This window comes from Triturus cristatus, chromosome 1_2 (genome assembly GCF_964204655.1).
Source record: "Triturus cristatus chromosome 1_2, aTriCri1.1, whole genome shotgun sequence".
NCBI classification, from domain to species: domain Eukaryota; kingdom Metazoa; phylum Chordata; class Amphibia; order Caudata; family Salamandridae; genus Triturus; species Triturus cristatus.
The window spans coordinates 355811689-355837885 of NC_140580.1; the positions used below are offsets into that span (position 1 = coordinate 355811689).

Here is a 26197-nt window from a genome sequence, read left to right on the forward strand (position 1 = left end):
TAATGCAGTTTTGAAGAAAAACGTCCACTCAGCCCTAACCTTGGGATAGACTATCATCCCAGGTCCAACTTGCTCTGATTGGCAAACAAAATAAAAGAGCAATCACTCGGCGGAGTCAATGTTTACCCTTTGGAATGAAAATCTTTGGCTCAATGTAGCTGGTGCTCAGACCGCTTTACAAAACAGAATTAGCAACAATGATGAAAAAACCCAGACGAATGCTTATCAGGAGAACGTGTGCTATGCTGATTATGTTGAAGCAATTCATTGCATTCAATATAGCCTTATAGCCCGCTGGCTATACCAGCCATTTAAGGCCCGCTTTAACGTTAAAGGCCCGAGCCGAAGGCGAGGGACTTTAACAAGGGAGCGGAACTTTAATAACCGGTATAGTCCAGTTACGAAGGGCTTTAAGGCTATTAGAACATTCTGCCACTAGAGGGCAGAATGTACTAACAAATGAAACATAGGCCTCTCTTAGTTTGAGGGGTTTAAATTCCCTCGGGCTCTGAGAGGCCTTTAAAAACATTGGAATGTTGCTTTGCGGGCCTTTACCGCCCCGTAAAAGCATGGAGCACTCCATTGTCTTCACTGCAGCTCTCAGCATTCCAATGTTCTGATATAATATAGTGGAGTGTAAATGAGCAGTCCACTAGTTATCAAACATTTCACACACCCTTCAACAGAACAAGGGTGTGTACTGTACAACTTATAGATGATTGAATGTTTTAAATTATAAATTAAAATGAAATACAGAAATCTCTAGCTCTGAATTTGGAAATTAACAGGAGAACCTGCTATTTAATCATGATCTGAGATACATTGTATATCATTTAATAAACTAGGTTATAGGACAATATGTAACGAGTGACGGCATTGGTTCTCTCATTTTTGGAGATCGTCAGGCTTTACAATGTGTGACCCCCCCATTAAGAGTTTCAAAATACACGGTAAACATATTTCAATAAAGTTCTGTAGCTTACACGGTATTTAACTTCAAAGACAAGATCAACCACATTTTTCAACACAATTAGGAAAGAGTGTGGAAATTAGGAGGTACTTTTACAATTGCATGTGCAACCATGCAGTTGGTGGATCCATTTGTTAGAAAATAATAACTGAGAACTAATGGAGAAGTTGGGTATAAGCAGGAATTTTAGGATGGACGAAATGCGGGTGGGTGATACATTGTGGTCATTCGTGATACAACCAGCATCTTAAAAGAGAGTGATAAAATGAGGTATTTTTGATTGAAAGCCATGTTTGCACGGATAGCATGGTAATAAAACGGAATGCCCATGTTGAGAGCTAATGAAGTTCATTGCAATTAACCTGATCTCAGCTGCCACTGTTCATAAACAGGTAAGTCCCGAAAGGAAGTAAATGAGGCCCTTGAAAAGATAAAGGCAGCATGATCAGAAGATTTAAACATGATCCTTAAAGACCAAAGCTGGAAAAACCTAGACTCAAGCCATGTAGTGTTGTTCAGGGCTATCTGAATTTAATCATCGCTTAGCTCGTGGCCAACTTAATGAGGCGCCGAGTCATTGCTTTTGGACCACTAGAGGATGAGATTTTTAGAATCATATAATTGAACGGGTGCAGCCGGTCATGGAGTCCAACATCACTATGTCACCTATGTGCATTTTACTTCACATTCTACCAATTATTGAAATAATATCTCCACATTTAGAGTTCCTAACAATATGTTTCTACAGGTTTGGAAGTCTGGTTTTGAAAGTCTGGGCACAAGGTGTAAATGGAGCACTGGCAATAGGACATGTTACTCAAACATCACAGTGTGATCACAGTGAACAGCTTTCCTACACACTCACTTTTCTTTCTGGGCTTCGAGGTAGGGTTTGATGACCAGCCTGTGCATGGCGACGTATATCACCAAGGGTCCCACGGTGGCATAGAACACAGCACTGGGTAACAGTTGATCTGTCAGATGGATAGGAAAGAAATATGTCTGACTGGCTCTATTTAACCTAGAACATAGAAGAGTAACACAAAGAAATTTAAGAGAAATCATCAGTACTTGGAAAATGAAAAACATGCCATAAACAATAACACTGATAAAGCAGACCAAATGTGTTGCTTGTAAATATACCAAACTGGTTTCCTTTGACCCCATACAATCTAATGGTATCTCATTTTCCCTCCAAAATTCCAGGTTTATAACAAAAATGTCACTCAAAATACTCTCAAGAGATCTCCGCCTTATTTTTTACCAGTAGTTTTTTGTGTTCCCATGCCATTTCGGCAAAGTGCTTAGAATTCCTAATGCTGTGGGGGTCCCACCCCACTCATGCAACTATTATAGTGCCCTTTGTTCTCGTTATCATGGGTGTAATGCTTGCAGTGAACAAGGTGACAGGAGTATACTCCTTTATGTATTTGACACGATAGTATCCACGTTTGTTTAATTTTTCAGTACAGCAGCTGGTGAAAGTAGTACATTTTTGATATTTCCAAACATCCCTCTAAAACTTAAACCCTATCCTTCCTACCGCGTATTTACATCAGTTCTGAATCACAACAGCAACAGGACATGAGGGTACCTTAAAGCTACTAGAGGAGAGAGGGGAGCTAGAGAGGTCACGTGCACAAATCATGAGACTACAGAGCTACAGAAACCTAACTTGTTCAGATATCACGGTTTCCTATAGGCACAATCCCACTTGCAACCACAGCAATGATTCAGATGGCCTGTCCAAACTTGAAGAGATCCTTATGCAAAATAAAATGTCTTACAGGTCTGCTGTATGAGCCACAAACTCTGGAATAAATATTTACTGTTGTGGTATTGAATGTATGCACAGAAGCACACATGGGGTGTCTCGCAAATTTTAAGGATAAAATTAGACCTGTAAATGCCAGCGACAGTTGTCTTAGCTCCAGTACAAAGTAGAATGTAGTCTGACCACTTTTAGAATACCTTTTTGTAACAGGACATACTGGGTTGCATCACTCTTATGCATGTGGATTCCTCACAGCTATGAGTTGCATCACTCTTATGCGAATGGATTACCCTCAGCTATGGGTTGCATCATTCTTATGCGAATGGATTCCCCTCAGCTAATGGTTGCATCACTCTTATGCGTATGGATTCCCCTCAGCTATGGGTTGCATCACTCTTATGCGTATGTATAACCCGCAGCTATGGGTTGCATTACTCTTATGCATATGGATTCCCCACAGCTATGGGTTGCATTACTCTTATGCAAATGTATTACCCTCAGCTATGGGTTGCATTTCTCTTGTGCATATGGATTACCCGCAGCTATGGGTTGCAGTACTCTTATGCATATGGATTCCCATCAGCTATGGGTTGCATTAATCTTATGCGTATGGACTCCCCTCAGCTATGGGTTGCATTACTCTTGTGCGTATGGATTACCCTCAGCTATGGGTTGCATTACTTTTATGCGTATGGATTACCCTCAGATATGGGTTGCATCACTCTTATGCGTATGGATTCCCCTCAGCTGTGGGTTGCATTACTCTTATGTGTATGGATTACCCTAGGTTATGGGTTGCATTACTCTTATGTGTATGGATTACCCCTCTTCTATGGGTTGCATTTCTCTTATGCGTATGGATTACTCCTCTTCTATGGGTTGCGTCACTCTTGTGCGTATAGATTCCCCTCAGCTATGGGTTGCATTACTCTTACGCGTATGAATTTCCCTAGGCTATGGGTTGCATTACTCAAATGCGAATGGATTACCGTCAGCTAACCCGCATGGTACCGGTTTTTCATCTTTATTAAGTGATAAAAGGCTGCCGGGCTTCAACTCCAGTCACTGCCCTTCTCACAGAAGCAGAGATGATGTACAGATTAATGGACATTGATGCTCATTACTGTATTGTACCACTTCTGTCCCTTCCCAGTAAGTTAAAACCTAAACTAAAAGGAGGTAATAGGGCGCTCAAAATGCATTTAAACTTCAATAAGTTTTTTAAAAGTTTTTTAAAACAGAAGAGGATAATCTTCCAGAAGCCATGGGCAGACATGGTTCAGTAACCGTTGCACTACAGTCTGGACTGAAAATGATGTACATAACCCAGGAGAACAGCTAGAACGTAGGGCTGTATGATTATTCACATACCATTACATTCTACCTATATGCATAATCTCTGGTGACTGCAACTGACCTCTGATTAATACTTGTTAAATCTGTTTACTATAGCTAGATGGAAAGAGTCTTGCACAACATGACACATCCTTCTTGCTCACAGACAGAAGCAAGGGCTTGTGGCATGTTCTACCATGAATTTGTTTTATTGCTACCTTATTCTGCAAGGCTAAAGTAAGGAAAGTAAGGTTTTTAATGTTTTTTCGCAATATCAGAAAACTGGAAGGTGCTATTGGTGGCCTCATTTTGGACGTAAAAAGCATCACTGATAAAACCATGTCACAGACCACACTACGGTTGGTAGGTGTTAATGGGCACCTCCGAGGTGCCCTCTGAGTACATGGTACAATAAATCTCACACAGACATCAGTGCGGATATATTGAGAGGAGTAGTTTGGAACCAAACACTCCTGTGTTCAGTGAAGCCATCATGGTGCTGTGGTACTCGGGTTGTCGAGTTTCCAGCCCATGTACTCTCTGGCTTCACTGGCACTTACAACATTAATGAATGGACCCTAATATTGTAGGGGTATATTGTCTCATGCAAATATGCCCTTACCTGTGGTATAGTGCACCCTGCCTTTAGGATTATTTGGTCCGACAGCCAAAAGGAGAATCCCTTCGTGGAGACCCGGAGAAGACAATGCAAACATAATCCAGTCATGACACCCTGCTCGGCCACAACTGCGGTGAGTTGTCATTGTAAATCCCGCACTGTTTTGGACTCCAATTTTAATCTCACTCGGACTGTGACATTCAATGCAGATACCGATCCCGGCTACCACTAATTGTGTAACATTATTTTAGCTGGCCATTGGTCTTTAAGCACTAGAAGACCATTCTGAAGACTGACTCAGTATCTAAAGACATCCTTTATTCCAATAACCTCTTGTAAATGAAGTCACATTTTTAAATAACATGTTGGTTTTGGACACTTCACTGGGGTAACATTTGTCACAAATATATAAAAAATGTTCTGTACAGTACATATACATGTTGTGCGTATTTTTCTCTTTATAAAAAATAATGTAGTTTTGTAAAAATCTTGTTTATAAATGAATACATTGTTACTCATTTCGGCTGAAATGAATGAAACCAGTTAAACGTATGGGCTAATACTGTCCTGATCTTGTGAATGAAACTAGATGTCCAGATTGAATTGTGTTATCCTATACTTGTCTCATTTCAGGATTCAATCCTTGCAAGAACATACACTTGCTCAATTTAAATTTCTTATGAATGAGTTCCTTGTGAACAATTGTTGAAAGCAATATAGCTCATACCCAGTTCACAGGAACATATGAGTCGCTCTTGTGTTTTTAAATATTAGTTCTATGCTTTAACACATGGAATATGTAGAAAGATAGATGATAAGACGGTAACAAAGGAACACTGATCAAAAAACAAGATACTGTATTAAAAGAACAAGATACTGTAGTAAAAGAGGCGCTCTTGTGATCGGGCACCCTGTGATGACCCTCGACTACCACCGTTTTAACTGACTTTAGTGTGTTATTTTGCCCTAGCCTTAATGTAGGATGGTCCTGCATATGCCTGCTTCTCTTCTTTCCTGTAATCTTGCTGTCTTTCAGTGGGAGCTGTCATGGAGTAGAACAGTCTTGCCAAGAACAGAAGGTGTGGGATGTGCATTTGAAGGTGTGAGAGGGAGAGAGAGGTGTGGAATGTACTCTTTGGTCTTGAAGTGCAGTGTTGTGAGCGGTGGTGCACACATGTGCTCAGTGTTGTACATTGAGATATAAAGTATGTGATGCTATAGGACATTGAGAGATAAAGTATGTGACGCTATACACAGTTGTGCAAAAATGTGTATGGTGTTTGGGTTATGTGAATTATGAGCTCTAGCTATTGGCTTTGACATGGTCTCATGTCATTCTTGTTTTCTGACATTGCCTTGCTTATGAGTTCTGACAATTGGCTTTGACAGGGCCTCATGTCAGACTTTGCCTTGTTTCTCTGCGTGCAGAGCAGTGCTTGCAAGTTGTTTGGGTTATTCACATTTAAGGTCTTGCTGTTTTCCTGAGCGATTCTTTTTGTTTAATGTACTCTGGAAAGCCTTGTGAGCGCTTCGTCAAGATAGAGGCTGGAAGATGTGGGAATGGAGGAAGGGGCTTGAGAGCTCGTTACTGCCATGGGGATGCTTGCTTGGAACTTGGCCAGTTCTTGTAAAATTCCTCTGGCGCTGGGAGGAGGTCTTTCGCGAATCTTCTAGTGTGTTTAAAGCTGAGGGTTGCAGACTGAGAAAGTAGGAGTTTGGAATCCGAGCGAGGGCAGACGTGTCTATCTCGGAGTGACCCTGGTAGCTAAAGCTCTGAACCCCGGCTGTGAACTTCCCCGGCCAGAAGTGGGCTAAGATGCAGATGCAGTGTTTGCACCAGGTGATGTATTGAGTTTTGTCGTTATTGCCATTGTGATGTTTAGCCAGTGGCTTTGATCATTTGAGGTGTTTTCTTTGTGGTGTGGGAGGTGCACATCCAGAGTAATCCTCTGCTGTATATATATATATGTATATCTTTCTGATCTCTTGCAGGACGTACAGTATATCTCATGTTATTTGCTGCTTGTTTATTAATCAGTATTATTCATGCATTTAGATTATAGTTTGCTACATATATTTGAATCTTGTGCATTTGCAATCTGCGACAGCCTTTGTTTAGAGAGCATTGTGTAATAAACCACAAGCCTTATTCCCTGCATTTTATTTTACTTGTTCATTTAAAAGCGTTTGATACCTAATTACTCTGCATTTACTGATATATTTGGCCTACCGTTCATTAATAAACTTGTGTGTGTGTTACTTTATCTACATTTGGGTTTGTTTTCTTACCTCGCCTTAAGGAAGTGCTGGGTCTTGCCTTGCCTTTTGGAAGTGTTGGGGTTTGGGTGTGTCCTTTTTTGTGAAAAGCAGATTCATTACAGATACACAGCTGTGTAAGCCCTACTATGTATGCCATTAAGAAACTCACAATGAACAGCCAACAACCTGAATCAACTGAGGACAGGAAAATAATGACTAACAGAGGTAATCAAACACAAGATTAATGGACCACGTTCACAAAGTCTGCCATTTTCTCAATGGTACACTGTACGAGAAACCAGCGTAGTAAACAAAGGAAAACTCTGATGGGCGTGTGGGAAGCAAAATATAACTGCCACAGAACACACTCACTTGGGGTGACAGAAAATCACAATACTTAACCACCTTACTAAATACGAGCAACTGGGGAACCCCACAACGAGCCTTTCAAAGACACCTAGAAGTGTCAAGAGGCTATGGATTTGCCAAATAGGCCTGGGCGGTGAACTTTGCTCCGTTCACGGAGTTTTCTGCACTTAGGCGGATCTCGCAGAGAGCAGAAAACTCCGCTTTGCGATGGGCAGAGGAGTTTTTTTCCCCTGCTCGCGATCGCAAACGGTAAGTTTGTGAACGAGAACGGTAAGTTTGCAAGCACGAGCTGCCGCTCGGGTAGAATTTCTATCCGAGGGGCAGGAATACCAGCACAAACTGCAGTTTGCACTGCACTCCGCCACTCGTGGAACTTCGCTGAGTTTTTTTGTAACTTCGCGGAGTTCGCCTAGCAAAACTCCGCGAACTACGTCCAGGCCTGTTGCCAAACACTGCGCTACGCAAAGAACTTGTAACATAACTGAAAAAAAGGACACAGTAAGAAAAGCATGACTAATATTTAAATAGTTAAATACACAAAGAAGAAATGGCTTGAGCCGGGGAAGTGACTTTTACAAGTCAAATGAACATTTACCTTTCTTATTCTTAAGAGAAGGAAATGTCTGCTTCAAATGGCCATGAAGACTGTGCATTAATAATGAGGCAAAAGCAGATAGAAAATCCACTATTAATCCCAGATAAAAACCACCGTCTTTGGGAGAGGCCGTACCAACTTGGGAACAATATGAAATTACCTGTAGCCAGCTTTTGCACTGCCCTGTAGAGAATTTCGATTAAATGTTTTACTTGTTTTTTACCACAATCTCCCGACGTGAGTTGGGAGACTAGAGGAGTGAACACCTGCCACACGAGCTGGTGCAGAGGGTCGCTGCACCCCATGTCGCCAGCTATTGCCCACTGCTTCCACCAGAAAGAGGAACATGCCAAACGGACCATGTTTTTGCAGGTACATGACTAAAAACACTTAGTTTAATACACTACGTTGTGCCTGCAATGTACACATTAGGCACCTGTTTTTGACATTTTGTCTTTGGAGCTAGAAAGAACATTTCAGGTTGCCGAATAACACACACTAAGAACTGGAAAGAGGTTCAAGAGGCTACAATCAGTCGATTAAAAACACGTTTGCTGCTTGGGTTTTTGGGGGCGGAGGTTATCGCTGGCATAATTCAATATTTTAATCCATTCATACAGATGTCTTTTTGGTCACAATCGTAGGAACACATGAGGCCAAAGATATCAGCACGAGCCACATAGGTGATGGAAATAAATGCATTCTGGGTGTTAAGGGGTACTGCTGAAAACCACACGCTGGATAGCAGAGCACCAGCAGTATAAAAGGCCACTAGCATTGTGCGAAAATGAAGGACCAAGTTATGTGGCAAGACTGACTAAATTATGCTGTAACGAGAGCCAAATTATATGGCATATTAGGATTCAAAGTCAAAACCATGCTGCATATTCTGTGGCTTTCTCTTGCAGCTATTTTGAAATTGAACATTTTGACAAAAAAAAGAATCCAAAGGAAATAAAATACATAGGCTGCTTAATAAAGAAAATCAAACAATTTAAGCAGGTCCTACTGAAGGTGTTTGTGACCAACAATTAATGATTTGGTAGGGAGGAGCCAAGATGGCGACCGGAGCAGACGCTTGAGCGCCCGGCTCCGTCGGCCCTTGGCCTCGGACTATCATCCTGACTCCTATCCTCGCCGATTTTCGAGGTGCAACGTGTGCGACGACGCGCTGACTGCGCCGCCGCTTTCCCAGAGTCTTAGCCCGCCCGGACGCCGGAGTTCTTGGTGCTTTTGTTCTCCGCACTGGACCCCTGCTCTATTGTGGCCTTGGCCGGCCCCCTGGAAGCTCCGCAGTTACCGGACCCGCTAGCGTACACCTGAGCCCCGAGGTCCCGGTCCCACCTCACACCACGGACTGTCGCCGGATGAGCCGGGGGAGGGACGCCCGGACACCTCCTGCACCCCGCACCTGATGGGCTGGAGCTACAGGGTAAGCCCCGGTGCGGCGGGTCTCCTGCCCCGTTCTGTGGACCGCGCTGTGGGAGGCTGCAGACCCCCTTCTTCTATTGCCTAGTCGGCCGCAAAGAGAACCCGAGGGGAGGGCAGCGACTGTTGGCTTTTCCCTGTTGCGGCGCAGACCTGAGGGGAATTGCCTCCTTGCTACGACCCTTCCCCTGGCCACTGTACCGTTCTGCGGTAAAACATGGCGTTGATTGCCTGCTCGCGGCTGGGGGATGCTACTCCGGTCTCGCCCGCTGCCCGCTTCGCCCTCCCTCTACCAGACACCAGCTCCACAGTGCCGTCCCGGATTGCTACCGATGTGGGGGCGCAGCCTCCGCTGACATGCGGCTCCGTTCTGGCTGCCCTGCGGGACTTTCGTCTACAAATGTGTCTTGGCTTGCAAGCGCTGAGTGAGCGGTTTGACTCCATACTGTCGGCTGCGGGTCGTGAGCACCCCGTTTGTCATCAACAAGGCGTGGGTCTGCCAGTGCTTTTGTCCTCTTGCGGGGACGCAATGGCTGTTTATGATCGTGCTACACTGGTGCCTGCATCTGGCTTTACCGGCACCCAGGATCAATCGCTCTCCAGCTCAATTGCGGATACTTTGTCTCCCCGTTCATTGCTGCCTGCTTCGTTGTTGCCTGCCTCACCGTGCCCGCAAGAGTATCCAGCGGAGCGACACCTGACGTCCTCGAGGAACCGTTCATGGTGGCCTACTGCTTCTTTTCTGTGGAACTCCTGTACTTTACATGCCAGGTCTGGACTTTATGTGGTGCACAAGGGGACCTCAATAGATGGTCGGCGGCCATTTTGTGACTCTACTTCACCATCTTCTCCCGAGCGGCCATATTGTCTTTGTCTGCACGGGGTGCGGGGCCTTCATGTAGGGGCTGGTGTAATCTTAAGCCCGCGATCGGGCCAGGGCTGAACTGATTTATATCGCCATGGTTTCACGGATGGGCTGGACTGGGACTGGAACTGTTTGCATATGTTGTGCGCACTCGTCGCGGTTTGTTCGCCTTCATTTAAATTGTTGTGACACGTTATCTTCACACGACCGCTTTTGGCGTAGTGGGCTCTCAGTGTGTGGAGGCCATAGCTGGCCGATGGTTTCGGGCGCTCTGGGGTAACGTAGGCTCCTCCCCACTTACCTCTCTGTTCTCTTATTTTTCTTTACTCTATTCCTACTTTCTCTCTTGTCTATATTTCGGGTTCATTGGGCGACAGGCACTATGCTGGGGGGGGGGGTAGGCCGTAGCCTCCGCATTGGTGTAGGGTGGGGGGGTAATTCACTGTTTCTATTTAGTTCTATGGGCCTTTTTCTTTTATGTTTCTGCGCTATACTTGTTTCGATTCGGGGTCCGGGTGGATTGAGTGGGGGCGGCTCTGGAGGGGTGCATATTTACTCATGTGACTATCCTGTTATATAACTGCATCGCCTCACTGCCTGAGATTTTCCTTCCATGACCGTTTTAATGATGCTGCTGCTCTCCCGTGTGGTGAAGCTATCTTGCGGACTCGAATCTCCTTGGTTCTTATTCTTTACTGATTTTTTCCTGATACAATTATTTTGAAAACCTTAAAATTAACCTTCACTTCTCCTCCCCCTGGTGTCAAGGATCTCTCCAGTGTATACCTCATGACTCGTTGCTAATCTTGACCGTGGATGCGCAGGGGATGTAATGTTTGTACCAGTGCTTAACCGTACCGTGGCCGGCCTGACGGTTGTAGGCCCGTATTTGTTCTTTTCATATGCACAAATAAAGGTTTTTAAAAAAAAAAAAAAAAAAAAAAAATTAATGATTTGGTCTTCGAAGACAGTAGAGGAACCCTCAACACTGTCCTTTCTAAATCCCAAAGTAAAATATTCTATTTAATACATACATCAGTTTCCCTCAGCAGAAAACACCTACATGTGCACACTATCGCCAATAAAAATGATCCGATTTTGTAATTTGCAGATCCCGGTTATGCTTTAAATCGGACCTAAATAAGACAAGCCACATTTTGGGGAATTCGACTAAAGTAAAATGTGTGCACTCTTGCAAAAATATGGCTCTGAAAACTCTGTCTAGGATGTAAAGAACAATTTAACATAACACGTTTCTTCGTAAGGCGCACATTCACCCAAGTCTTGGGGTCTCTTGACGCTGAAATAACACATTTTTTACCCAACTTAATGATACTCGTTTTGTCGACCTCGGAAGAATTAAAGGCTGAGAGGACCTGACAGGATTCAAACCTGTGAACATAAGGTCAAACCCAGATCCCTGGGTGAACGCATTAATCCACTGAGCCAACAACCCGGTAATTTGCAGAGTGAAACTAAATATTATAATAACAAGGAAAGAATGGTCTTTCCGCCATGTTCATAGCACCATTAAAGAAGCAGGATTTTTATTTTCTGCTGGCAGGACTTAATTTGGTTAAAATAAACATAAGAATGCAGAGGGCAAAAGTTTTTCTCAAGAACCTGCAGATGGAGCTTCCGAATTCTGGAGATGTTGAATATAAATACTGTCTGTTCTTGATCCCACCTTAATCTGCATAATATTATTTATCTGGGGACTACATGAAGTATACATGTGTAGCCTACAGATCTAAATATGTTTATGAAATACTAAAGAAGTGGTCAATCTCTTCTAAGAGTGTGCAGGGATGCTACCCATTTCATCGTTGAACAAGCAACCCTCCTAACAGTGTACAACGACAGACATCATCAAACTTCAGAGAATGTTGAAAAATCCTCCAGACTAAAACAATTGCCCAACTACAAGCAGCCGGCACCCATCTATTCACTGCAGTGTGGGATCTGCCTTAGTCATGGAGTAGGCGAAATCTGCAAGAATCGACTGAATTTGTCAGTGAAAGATGTGTGTCCTGGTGCCACTGGATCCAAGCAGGGTTTCGGAAAGGTGGATGAGGAAAACATTCCTTCCCAGTGCCGGATTAAACCAGGCGCGCAACACCCATTGGGCTCACCGGCTCAGCCCCCCCCCCACCGTCGTGTGTGTCAGCCCAGGCTGAGACAGCCTCGCAGGCTGGCGTCCGTCTAATTGCAGCCGCACCCGAGTACTTCACAGGTCTTTAAAAGACCATTTACTTGTTCATTAGGCTTTTGTTGTGTTTTCACCCCTTCTTAGAGCCACTCTGCCTATGGCTGGAAGAATTAGCCCCCCCCCCCCGAAATTTGGCTCTAGTTGCCCGCCTGGATTAAACCCTTTGGAGGCCCCTAGGCAGTCAAAATTTCGGGCCCCACCCCGATTCATTTTTTTCTTACTTTTGGAAGCAATTTAAGAAAGCTAGATTGTAATTTTCTTTCAAAATCAAATCAATATTATTTTGATCCGTTGTCGCGGGGCCCCTAAGAGGAGTTGCCCATTTGGTAATTTGTGGCTGTTACTTCCTGCTGCTTGGAGGGCGCTGTTGCGTCGCACTTCTCTCATCCGGTCCACTGTGTTCCTGAAAATTACCCGTACTCTTGTCACCAGATCACGTGCACAGCTTCCTATACATTGCTCGTCCTCTAGTCCCTACATCAGGCACGAGCAAAAACAATATTGAACATTACTCTGCAGAGGAGACGCTGACATGCCTGTGAGTAGCCGACACACATACGCAGTTAGGCCGGGAAAACTGTCGGTCCTCTGTCCAACACATGGATTCCAAGACCTCATTCAGAGTCAGCTTCTCCAACCCAGAAATGCATTTTTTAGGTCTCGCCTGACCTAGCGCTTGCGCTGGTCTGGCGAGACTTTAAGCTTGAGCAGAGGCGCCATATGGCGTGATTACTGCTGCACGCGCACCACTCGCGCACATGCACGGCAAGCTGTGGCCGGCGGTAGCATTTTTCCCCCGCTATCACTTTCACTTTGGCCCCGGGTTAACTTCCTTGTTTTAAATTCCGCCAGTTGGCATGAGAATTCCTGTCAGCGATAAAGAAGCAACTGTGGAGTCAGCATCTTTCCTGTGGGTTCTTTCTTCATTGGAATGGAGTTTGTCTGCTTGGCATTATTTTCCTGTTTAAACAGGCCCCGGGAGGTCTACTTTAGAGAGGACCATGCTTTCCTACTGGTTTATTGCAGCATGGTGACCACTGGTAGTGGTGGTTTTTTCCAGTGTTGTGAGTATAGTTCCGGGGTGCAATGCTACGTTCCGGTCACGTGGTTCTTACGCCCATTGAGTCGTGGCATTGGAGTAGTGGCGGGTGGCATCTGCTGTCCTCGCACATAGGACTTACTGGGGTTCTTGCTCCCAGTCACCTCTCTCCAGTGTTCCTGAGGACTTTTGGCTTTCAAGCTCAGGCTCTGCAAACTGGTGGTGTGCGCTTTGCTGTGGCGACGGGTGCCATTGCATCAGGCGCCAAACTGAGGGGGCGCACTGAGGGCCAGCGTCTTCCTCATTTCCCCATCTTGTGGAAATAAAAGACGGGCAACGTTGCTAATGCGGTAGAGAGGGTTGTAATTAGTCGAGAGCTGCGACTTGCCTGAGGCTGTGTGCTCCCTCCTGCCCTGATGAACCATAGGGTGACCAACCGTCTGTAAATTTCACGGACAGTCCGTAAATTGGACCTCACGTCCGTTGTCCGTGAGGATCCTTTTTACGGACGCCTTTTGTCCGTAATTTTAGGCATTTCAGGAAACAGATCTGTTCCCCTGCGAGGCCTCAGCCCCCTGATGGGGCCGCCTTGCACTCCTCCGAGTACAAGAGCAGCCCCACACCGCCCATTGTCATTCTGTGTAGGGCTGATTGCCACATACAGAATGACAATGGGGCAGTCTGGGCTGGCACAGCATGTGGTGGCCTCCTCCTGCCTCGGTTTCGGGCAGGGCATTCTGTCACCTGGAAGTGCAAAAACGCCCATGCTGCTGCTACCTGAGAATCCAGTTAATGAAGGAAGGCAGTGAAAGAAGATCAAAGGAAAGGATTATAGTTATAGTATAGCAGCCATGGTTGCGGCTTTTTACTTTTATGCAACTAACAACCATTGACAAAGCCAATAGTTTTGGCTTGTTGTAGGTGTAACGTTACTTGTTCTAAGTGTAACGTCACTTGCTGTATTATATATCTGGATGCAATTACACAAGCAACAAAAATACCAGTCGGGCGGCACATTATATTAAGCACTGATTTTTAGTTTGTGTTTTAAGCCACGCATTTTACTACATTAAACACCCTTTTGGAGAGACCCCCATAGTTTTTACATCCCACTTAAAGCTCTGAAAACAACACCATGTCAAAGTCGCCCCACGTCCAGGCACTGTGCATCATGCATGACTCATGCCTTCCACTTGTTCACATTGCCTAAGTGCAGGGGCATAGTGAACCCTGCCCCACCCCACCCCTTGCTTTAGGAACTACAGCGAGGGTGGAGTTCTTGATGGGTCTCATAATTAATGTGAAAAGGTGAGTGAATAAGTAAATTAAGGGATGGGTGGAGGGATGGGTGGATAGAGGAGTGAAATGATGGATTGATGGATGAGTGAAAGGATGGATGACGGGTGAGAGAATGGGTGGATGGATGAGTGAAATGGTGGATGGATTGATGAATTGATAAGTGAAAGGGTGAATCGATGAATTGATAAGTGAAAGGGTGAATGGATGGACGGATGAGTGAAAGGGTGGATGTAAGGCTGGATGAGTGAGTGAAAGGGCGGGTAGATGGACAAAAGGATGGATAGATGAGTGAAGGAGTGAAATGGTGGATGGATGAGAAAGGATGGATGGATGAGTGAAAGGATGGATGAATGATAGGTTCAATGGATGGATTCATGAGTGGATGAGTAGATGGATGGGTGGGTGGGTGGATGGAAGGATTGATGGCTAAGTGAAAGGGGATTTGAAAGAAAGGGGGATGGATAAATGAATGACTGAATGGGTGAATGGGTAGAAGGATGAGTGACTGGATGGATGAATAAGTAAGTGAAAGGATGGCTGGATAGGTAAATGGCTGGATGGATGAGTGAATGGATGGATGGGTGGAAGAGTGGATGGATGAGTGTACGGATGGATAGGGTGAAAGGGTGGATGAATGGATGATGGATGAGTAAAAGGGTGGATTGAGGGATGGATGAGTGAAATGATGGATGGAATGATACGTGATGGATAGGCTTGTAAATGGATGAATATGGACATGGATGGGCACATAGATGGAAGGACAGAATGAATGCTGAAAGACTGAATGATGGATGAAAGTATGATTACACATTGTAAGCTCCATTATCTTAAGCAACATTTCCTATACATTGACACTCACATTTATATGAGTGATTGTCTCTATATAATATGTGTGTGTTGTAACGCACTCCAACACTCTGCCCCACATACTTGGGATGAGTAGCACTATAGAAGAAATTAAATACACGTGAGAGAGGGCCTATGTGAAGATGAGGGGCGCCATTGGAGGGTGGTATCAAGGCCGGACTGGCCGAACCGGGCATTGGGCGTTTTCTCTGGGAGCTGGAAAGGTGGGGGCGGTTTCGTTATCACAAAAAGACCTGCACATTTGCTTAAAGCTGCGCGCACACTTTCAAACCACGAAGTGCACAATTGTCTCAACCTAATATAAACTTACTTTCACTTGTACTTTAGTAGTTGTCTATTTACTTACTTATATACTATTGCGCAACCTTCTCTGATGTGTCTGTAAAACGTACCTTTTGTCCTGAATGTTGACCTCCTGTCTTGAATTTTTGTCCTGAATTTTGACCCCTTGTCCTGAATTTTTACACTCACTGTCCTGAATTTGCACCCATGTCAGTTGGTCACCCTAATGAACCAGCCCGCCACCCCCCCCAGGTGCACACTTAGCAGCCAGACACCCTCCGGTCATCCAAGCACTCGGGCGGCCTCTCAGCATTCCGGAACTTGGGACCTTCCAAAGGCCAGCAGGGTTTGGAACGGGAAGGACGGGGCGCTGGCTTTTCTTTCTTTCTTTCATCTCTCTTTGCAAATTAATACGCATGTTGGCTATAATGTTCTCTTTCAGGCTACTGGGGGGAGGCCCCTTAGAAACTATGGTTTTTAGGTGCTAGCTCAGCCACTTTAGAACTTATGCTATTGTAAACCTCAGTGAGAGCCGCACACAACTCTGGTCTGATCATTCTGTGGATTGTAAAGTTATGCTGCGTGTTATACTCTTTGGGTTACGTTTTGTTAAATACTGATGCCAGCCTTTTTGGGTGAATGAGACAGGAAAAGAGGATATAATGTACAGAAACAAGCAGTTATGCACTGCACAAGGCCATCCAGGTAATTAAAAGCTCACCAGAGTGTAAATGGAATGACTACTTTTTTCTGAATAAGCAATTTTGGGTGTTTTTTAAATTATGATTTCCCTAAATACGGCCGATTTGTGAACAACATTATTTTCTTTCTATTTGCTTTTCTCGTGTCACTCCAAACATCGGTCTTTCCACTCGCTGCAAGCATCATGCCAAGTGGAGTCCAGCAATGTACTCACGAGTGACATTTTAAGCACTTTCTTTTGTACAGGCGCAGGAGGCAAAACTACAGACAACGCTTTTCGGTGTTATTCAGCGGTCTCCACCCAACCCCAAAAACCTATAGTAACTCAATACTTTTAGGGCCTAATGCACCAAATGCTTTTACCCCTTCTGTGCTAAGGGAAAATGCGTAGAATCATAAGGGCCTAAACTTGTAATGCTGTCTTTTTGGACCTTCTGAATGAACAAAGGCCAATTTGTTTGCATTTCAAACATATCTATTATTAAAATGTGTGCTTCTTACTGGTTCAAGCAGCATGCACTTATGCGTGCCACACAAGGCCCTACATCTGTGTGCGCCTCTGGGATTTAGCACTGGACATAAATTGCCCCTCCTGCACTTCTTGCCACTCCTATCAGCCTCATGTCCAAATGCTTTTATTGTTTTAACGACTGGAGCAAATGCTAAATGTTTAATTCTTTTACTCACTACTTTCTTCGATGCCACTTACTGCCTTTCTTCAAAAGATTCAGACCAGTCTGTCTGGAACCAATGGCCAAACCTATGGTTTGACTTTGCAAGGCTAGTGCGGTGGTAATACCTTTTTATTGCAAGAATATTCCCCAAAGTAAAAAGACGGTAAAAAAAGTTAAATTGCTGCTGGCTAAACAAGGTAACTGTGTGCTTGCAATAAAACTGTAAAACTAAATTTACAATCTCTCATAATTTAATGGAACCGTGCAAGTGCTGCCTGGCGGGCAGATTAAGTTAGAAAAGTTAAAGAAACCCTTTTAATGTTTAATGCATATCACATGAAAATTATGATTGCTCGTAGTACACAGGAAACTACTATTTGCTTTGTATTACTGTAACCGGAAGATGGTTTAAACGCACAAGGATGACGCAAAGAAAGTGAAAAGAATGGAAGGACAGAAGCGTTGGCAAAGTAAAGTATTGCCCACCAGCCCTGGCATCCAATTGCATTTCTTTTTGTCACAGCTGTGCACATGTGCTCAGGAAAATGCTACTCCTCACAGTGCACGAGAATAAATTACTGAAGTTGACCGACGCATTGCCCACGTTGTGGAACGAGGAAGCAAAATGTGAATGACAGTTGAGTAGACCAATGGATGACGAGGACTCGCTAAAAGTCTTTCAATATATATATTTTTTATTTATGATATTTTTTTTTAATTACATGAGGCAGCAGTACAACAAAAGCTGTGTGAAGTGTGGGCTGCTGTGCAACTTGGCTAAAAAAAAAAAAGCTATGATGCGGTACACACTGGCTCTCCTACTGCTATTTTTAATATTAACTACAAGCCATGTTGCACAGCAACCTGTGCTGCTGTGCATCATGTTTAAAAAAAAAAATGGACAAAGCTAATGATCACGTATCAGCTTTGCCAATGCTTGTTTTTTTTGTAAGCGAACACCATTTTCCTGCTTGATCAAGCAATGTACAAGTTAGGCAACTTAAGGAAATTGATGTCCTGGTGGCTCAGATGGCTGCTGAAAGAAATACTGCTGTAAAAGCTTTGTGAAAAACAGAAGATCTAATCGAAGCAGTATTTTACGTTTCTGACAGCCTTTCATCTATAATATGCAGCTCTTTGAATGCAGAAAAACAGAGCGTGTGTGTCGTTTACTCTGGTTCCAGGCTGATAGAGATGAGATTTACTGCTACGAAAAACTGTGCAACGAAGGAAGAATATAACCACTTTGGCCTGCCAGTTCATGGTCTGTCTTCCAGTAGGGTGAATCCCCTTGCTCTGAGATCTCATCTTCAGCCTCTGTCCGATGGCCTCACAGTGTGAGCTGCAAGCCATTCACTGCATGCCATGTTGCATGCTGGTCGGAGACCACTTGGCAGTGAAGGTGAAGAGGTTCACATTGAAGGACACTCATCTGTAAAAAGTCCAACCTTGAGAAGCCTTCAGGAGCGGGTCTAGGGATGAAAAGGAATGCAAACGAGGGACCTCGTTGAGGCCAGGGTGGTAGGCACCATCTGCACACTTCAGATAGTGTTCCAGATTTTCCGGGACAGTCTTTTTTTTTTACCATCCGCCTCAGCAAATTTAGAAAATGTAGCATGTCCAAATTTTTAGAGAGGGTCAGCATTTACTTACCTCTTGTGCCTTATCTGTGTTTTCTGTGTTGGTGAGTAGTGTAATTTATGCTATTCTGTGCAGAGTATTTATCCTAGCTCTATGTTCGTGGAATGTTCCAGTTTTTAGGTCTCGCCTGATCCAGCACATGCACTGCTCTGGCCGAGACATTTAGTGTACGGGTTTTGAAAGTGCTGCCACACGGCCTAGCGCTTGCGTTCACGCAAGCGTGCACGCGCGCAGCCGGCAGCTTTCAGCACCCGAGGCGCCATCTGGAGCGTTCACTTTTTCCGCCCGCGTCACGCGCCCAATGCTTGTTTTCCAAGCTTTGGCCGCGCGCGCACACAACTCCCACTTCTCCCCCACCACATAGGGCGTCTCGCACGCGCGGCCAATGCTTGTTTTCCTTTCACCAAAGATTTATTACACTCTAAAGACAACCAACCCCACGACCTATCACTGTAGCTATGGAAACGGAAGAACCAATCAGACACTAGTTGGCAGTTGAGTATGAAAGTGACCTTTCGTTTCAATCCAATGGCAAGTGGGCCCCAAGCCCCCAACTCCCACTCAACTTCCTGTGGCGGCGTTTGGCCTGCAAGAGCGTCGTAGTCAAAATTAGCAAACTCAGCAGCTGCAGCTTTCACAATGGAGAGAGAAAAGAGCAGCCCGAGGCAAAGAAGGAAAACGGGCACTTTGTAGAAGCAAGGCACACTGTCAAACAACTCCACTCTCGGGTCTCGAGTGGATAAGGTCACGGGTTACAAGCCTTGGACTGAGAACACCGACGGCATCGTAACCCATTGCTATATCCGAGCTCTCAAGATTCAAGCGCATGCACCTCTTTCTTTTCCCGGTTTTTACCTTTGAATTCTGGAACTCGTTGTCCTACCTTTAGAATGAGTTTAATAGAACCAGAAATCCATGCATGCAACTTCAAAAAAACTGATCTGGGTGAGATAGTCATGAAAGGGAAATTTGATAGCTTTGCATTCCAATATTTGGATCCAAATGCACCTCGATCGGGACTTGCAGCATCTTCTGAAATGTTAGTCCTGGCGTTTACAGAGTTCGGGTCCGATATTCATAGTCCTCACCTGCCACTGCCCTTTTTACAAGCACTTTAAATTGACAGCTCGCGCAAAGCCCCTCATTCTTCACCTGCAGCCAGGGCTTTAAGTGGGATGGAAAAACTGGGGGGTCTCTCAAAGGGACGTGGCCAATGTAATTAAGTGTGTGGCTTAAATACACATAAGCTAAAAATCTGTGCTTAGCATAGTGTGCCGCCCGACTTATAATTTGCTGTTTCTGTCATTGCATCTAGATATATGCTACAACAACTAACATCATACCTACGAGTCAGGACTATTGGCTTTGTCAATGGTTGTTAGTTGCATAAGATAAATAAGCAGCAACAATGGCTTGTATATAATATTGAAACAAGCATTGGCATAGCCAATAGTTCTCGACTTTGGGACCTTTTAAGTGTTTAGCCATGCAACAGTTGTTGTTGTACCAAGAATATTGTGCTGGATAACTAAATACTTAGAAGGTCTCAAAAGCGAGACCTATTGGCTATGCTAATGCTTGTTTTAACTTCATTTGAAACGTCTTCTAACCACCTTTTGATCCCAAAATCACTACAAGCTTCGCCCAGCTTGACAGGCTAAGGCTCGCTTATCATGAGCTCTTCTGCCCTCTAGCGGCAGAACTAAAGATTGCAGGGTTTCCTCATAACAAACTACATGGCGTCAAGGCACTGCAGCAACAAACCGATGTCCTGGTTTATCAGATCAGGGCACCGCAATTCTTGTCCTAATAATTTCTCAACACGTGTACATCACCATCTCCGGGCAACAGACTTTCTCTATGTGCAGAGGTGCTGTAATGGCTCATTCGTCAATGTGACTGCCGAGAGCAATGTCAGCTCTTACGTTAACATTTTCAAATTTCCTGTCAGTGCCTCTCAATATCACAAGGTCACCGGTGCGAAAACCTCCTTTCCGTATACATACTCATGTACCCACCTATGCACATTTACATATGTATGTGTATTGCGTGAATTATGATATAGGCGAAAGATAGGGTTTGCTCAGCAAAAATAAATACCAAATTTAAGAAGACATTGTAATTAATTATGGTACCTGATTAAACTACTTTTCAGAGTTGTAGCTTCCCCTTGCCGGGTTAACAACACATGTAATACTCGCAGGAATGAATTATGCGTTTAAATTTCTTTCTTACACTGGATTTCTCAAAGCTAGACTGCCCGCTGACAAAATCAGATTATTTTGCCATGCACTTGACAAGGCTAAATCCAGTGCTTAATTTGTAAAATAATAAGTGCCAGGGCCCTGGCCAGGAAGCCACTGCAGCTTGCACCACGCATTGCCTCTGAAATCGCTGCCAACGTCAGTACCACAACAACTACTAACCATCTCTCTCACATGCAAGTGCGACAGTTCAGATTATTCCAGGTTCCCAAAGCTAAGGGAATGGCTGGGGAGGCAGGTAGTAGTCATTTTGCATGTATATTGTATTCATAAACAACCGTTCTACTCCTCTGAGCAGCGCCACCATGTGGCAGTTGGCAGTATGGTGTTGCCAATTAAGTGCCGGTGCCAGCTCCGGAAACCAATTAAGTGCCGGTGTGCTGAGCAGAAACCACAGGGCACAGGCTCAAATAAAGCACCGGCTAAATCCATTCGGTCACCAACAGCTGCACTGTCGAACCCTACAGCGAAGGTGGGAGTAAATGGTCACTTTCCCCAATCATTTCCATTATCCCAGGGCACAGGCTGCCCATTGACCCCACTCCTCTTTCCGTTCGCCATTGAACCACTGCTTTGAGCACTCAGGAATGACCAGGAAATTAAAGGAATCTCTCCCCATGCTGGTAGACTACTAGTGGCGGCCTATGCTGATAATGTGTTATTATTCACAGAGGAGGCCGAACATGCAATTTGAGCCGGTGGTTTCCGGTGCGAACTTAATTGTCTAAAAACGGCACTTATGACAGTCTGCACGGTTTACCTAAATTAAAGATTAACACAGCAACAGTTATTTATTAGTTCAATGAACATTGACAATGACTAATATCCGCGGCCCAAGGCATTATTGTAGCTTTGGCGTCTGGAATAATCTGACAAGCCATACTTGCTTGTTGTGTTGATTAGTAGTTGTGTTGATTCTGTCACTGGTGGCAGGTATAGGGGCAATGAGCAGTGCAAGCTGCAGTGGCCTCTTGACGAGGGCCCCAGCACTTAAAAAATAAATAAAAAATTAAGCACTGTGAACACGCCATTCTGAACATCATGCATGAGAGGAGGAGGATACTCGATTGTCTCAGGTTGCTCTCTTAATAGAGAAAAGACAGAGTTTTTCCCACTCGGTGTTCATTGCACTCCATCAGTAATTGGTAATTCAAGCTTGAAATGGCAACCTGTTGCCTTCAAATACATAGGTATCTGGTTTGGCAAAGATCTGAAAAGCTCTATTGCCATTAATGAAAATAAAAGGCTATCAAAAATCAAAGAATTGCTGGCTGTCTTGTCGCTTATATACATCACATCACTTGGTGGGGAAAGACTGTAACTGTGAAAATGATGGTAGCATTGCATGGTAATGTTTTTTTATCGAGTATTATACCAATTTCACTCTTATCCACTTTTTTTTTTTTTTTTTTTAAATCAGTGGACAAATATATCTCCGATTTCCTATGGAAGGGTAAAAAAAAGCCAGGATTGCAGTGAATAATTAAAAATGTGCAAGACTAAAAGGGGGGCTTAACCTCATTAATTTCCCCAGATACCAGCGTGCAGTCCTGGCTTCCCTAGGCAAGTGGTGGTGCATGATCCAGGAACATAGAGCTCCACCTTGGCTACAAATAGAATATAATCTACTACACCATTTATCCCTTAGCTTTACTCGCTCTCCATGTAACGTATCAAAATTGTCATTAGAACACTCTAGTAATCCTAGACACTGCTCATGCCTTACTTCGAATCGATAAGTTACTAGATAAGAGAATGTGCGACTTTTCGAAGGTCTCTTTGTATAATAGAATCAAGATAGAGGGGAAAACGACGTATTGGGAACACTTGGAAAATAAAACAAACACTGTAGTGGATTTGGGACCACTTTACGCATGACATTTGCACTGCCTGATATAGAATTCTATAACTTCCTGAAATTGAAAAGGAATTAGGAAACTGGTCCATCCCTATATCCTAGAGCTTCCGGGGTTGCTCCGTAATTTCAGGAAGATCGGCCACTCAGCATCACATACTTCTAAAATGCTTGAACCTTCTAAAAGCTACTTAATGAAAGGTCTGATAAAGAAATGGTCCACCTACATGCAACCTACTCATACTAACTCCCTTAAGGATGCAACATGGGGAAAGATCTGTCAGTCCCCATTTCTGGCCCAAATCACCCAGGTTCTAGCACAATCCAGATTCTGGTCCATTCATAAAACGTACTGGAATCCTGCCAAGCTTCACAAATTGGGCTCATCTTAGACACCGACTGGAAATGCATGGAGGAGGTGGGCTTCTTAGATCACATGTTTTATTCCTGTAAACTGGTCCAACCCTTTTGGACCAGAATACAATCTCTGATCCCAGACGTTTACGACAAACATTTTATGGTACAGTCTGTAAGATTAAGGCAGCTTCTTCCTGATAGGGGCCACTCCATCATTCTTACCAACTACCCAATAGATAAAGTTGGGGACTGCGTAGGGTTCATCTCATCACTGGATCCTGGCAGACTTGAGCAGCAGAATACAATTCACTCCCCCTTTCCTCTCCTCCCACCACCTTTTTTTTTGTTTGCTCTTCTTTCTCCCCTTTCTTTTTTCTCTCAATATGCAGTTCTGTTTGGAATTAGGGCAAACACAAGGAGATGGACGGAGAGCTGAAACTTTTCCGACACTCATCTCCAGTCACAGATCTGGGATGAATACATCCTCATTCTTTAGCTCACTTCGCCACCTTCCCTGGACCGGAAACAAGCATCCTGGGACCGGTTTCTGGGTAACACCCTTCATCAGCTAGGCTAGCTTGAATCCAGGGGCAAAGTGAGCAAGGGACCCACGTCTTGGCATACCCTGCCAACTTAGGGTGAACAAAGCAAACACAAGGAGATGATGGACGCAGCGCTGAATTTTTCAATCACTCACCCCCAGCCTGGCTGATGAGGGGTGTTACCCCGAAACCGGTCCCAGGATGCTTGTTTCCAGTCCAGGGAAAATATGGCTTGGCAGTTCAGGTTGGACTGTTCCCATGAGGCACAGGGTCAAGACTGATTTGCATATAGCTGTAGTTGAACTGGGGAGGCGAAGTGAGCTAAAGAAAGATGATGGATTCAACCCAGATCTGTGACTGGGGGTGAGTGTCTGAAAAGTTTCAGCAATCCGTCCATCATCTCCTTGTGTTTGCTTTGTTTGCAATAAGTTGGCAGGGTATGCCCAGACATGGGTCCCTAGCTCACTTTGCCACTGGATTCAAGCTAGTCTGGTTGATGAGGGGTGTTACCCCGTAACCGGTCCCATGATGCTTGTTTCCGGTCCTGGGAAGATATGGCTTGGCAGTTCAGGCAGGACTGTTCCCATAAGGCACAGGGTCAAGACTGGTTTGCTTATAGCTGTGTCTGAACTGGGGTGGCGAAGTGAGCTAAAGAAAGATAATGGATTCAATCCAGATCTGTGACTGGGGGTGAGTGTCTGAAAAGTTTCAGCACTCCGTCCATCATCTCCTTGTGTTTGCTTTGTTCCGTTTGGAATACCATGTTCTCTTACTCATTGGGGGAATACTCTAGCCTTGCTCGAGATAGGTGACATATTGTGTTGTTCCCTAATATCTGCATCTCAATCCTGTGCTCAATAGTTGTAGGTACGAGGTGTAACGTATGACGAGGTGTCATGATCGCGTGGGCAGGACAGATCGGAACACGAACAGAGGGAGAATCTCGCCGGAACTACAGCTCCCACAAGGCGTAGCGACCGCGCTCCCCCACGTGACCGGGAGCGCTGTCGGTTAAAAGACGGAACTACGTAGGGAGGCGGCGCCAATGATTCGCTTTCGACACCAGTAGCTGACCAACGGCCCACGATCAGCATCTTCGGACCCCGCCGAGTTACACGAACCACGGACACCCCGGATCCCAAGACCGAAGACCACGCCTCCAGAAGCGCCGGACAGCCCGTGTCCTCAGTCCTGCGCTCACCGCCTCCGGAACCGCCCGACTCTCCTCCGGCACAAACAGTTACCCGAGGTGAGTGCCCTCAACGCGTCCTGCGCCCGACCCGACCTCGGAGGTTCAGGACCCCGCTCCTTTGCTCCATCTCATACGGAGGGGTAACGAGTGCCCTCCATTCACCTTCACCTTTCCCCCAGCGGGTGTGTCCGTTGCCTCGACACATCGCAGGAAGCACCCCCTCTGTGACCGCTACCCCGGCGCTCCTCGGCCCCAAGGATTCCTGGACCTTGAGTGGAAGCGCCACCAGCGGTAAGCGGGTGCTCCAGACCTCCTTGTTTTCCTTGCCTGCACCCTTCGTCCAGGCGCTCCTCGACCCCACGGATTCCCGGGTCTCGAGTTGTAGCGCCTTCGAGAGGCTCAAAAAACGTATTTGGGTCATTCTCAGCCAGAGCGAAATCACGAGAGTCGTGCCACCCCAGTCCATCCAGACCGAGCTCTTGACCAGGGCTCTGATTACAGCTCCGCCCAACCAGGGGAGAGAGGACGAGGCAGGTAACGCCGGGGACACCGGGGGGGGAATACTATAGCCACCGGGAGAGAAGGAGTAGCATCTAAATCCTCTCTCTTTGTCTCGTTGCAGGTGTCTATCCCAGCTGACTCTTCCCTTCCCTCGCCCACCTGTCTCCCGAGCCAGAGGGTCATTCACACGAATCCGGGCTGGGGACGGATGGGAGGGGGAACCCTCTATAGCTTCAGCGTCATCCCGAGGAGAGGACCAAGTGAGCGCCGCGACACGAGGCCACAACTCTTTCCCCTGATGTACACTCCCAGAGGTATGTTGTTCTTCTAGAAGGGTACCTTTTTTCGATATAAATCTCAATAAAAATATGTTGAAGCAATACGTGTTCAAACTCCTCCATATTGCAGGTATGTTCTGTCATAACAAAATGGCGGTCCTAGTTGTTTTTAATCAGTTATTACACTAAGGCTGCTCTGCAGCAAGAGTTGAATGGACAATCAAAGCAATTAGATACTAAGGACAGTTTGTCTCGTTTCATTGTCAAGCGGGAGAAAGAGG

The 26197-nt window shown here is 45.1% G+C and overlaps 1 protein-coding gene across 1 annotated transcript in view; it reads right to left on the minus strand.

Moving 5' to 3' along the window:
• The window catches only part of DNAJC11 (DnaJ heat shock protein family (Hsp40) member C11), a 595493-nt gene that overhangs the window by 68649 nt on the left and 500647 nt on the right, over nt 1–26197 (minus strand). The window contains exon 11 of the mRNA XM_085604469.1: nt 1836–1991. Within this exon, the coding sequence (XP_085460595.1) occupies nt 1836–1991 (156 nt within the window). The remainder of the gene's footprint in view (nt 1–1835; nt 1992–26197) is intronic.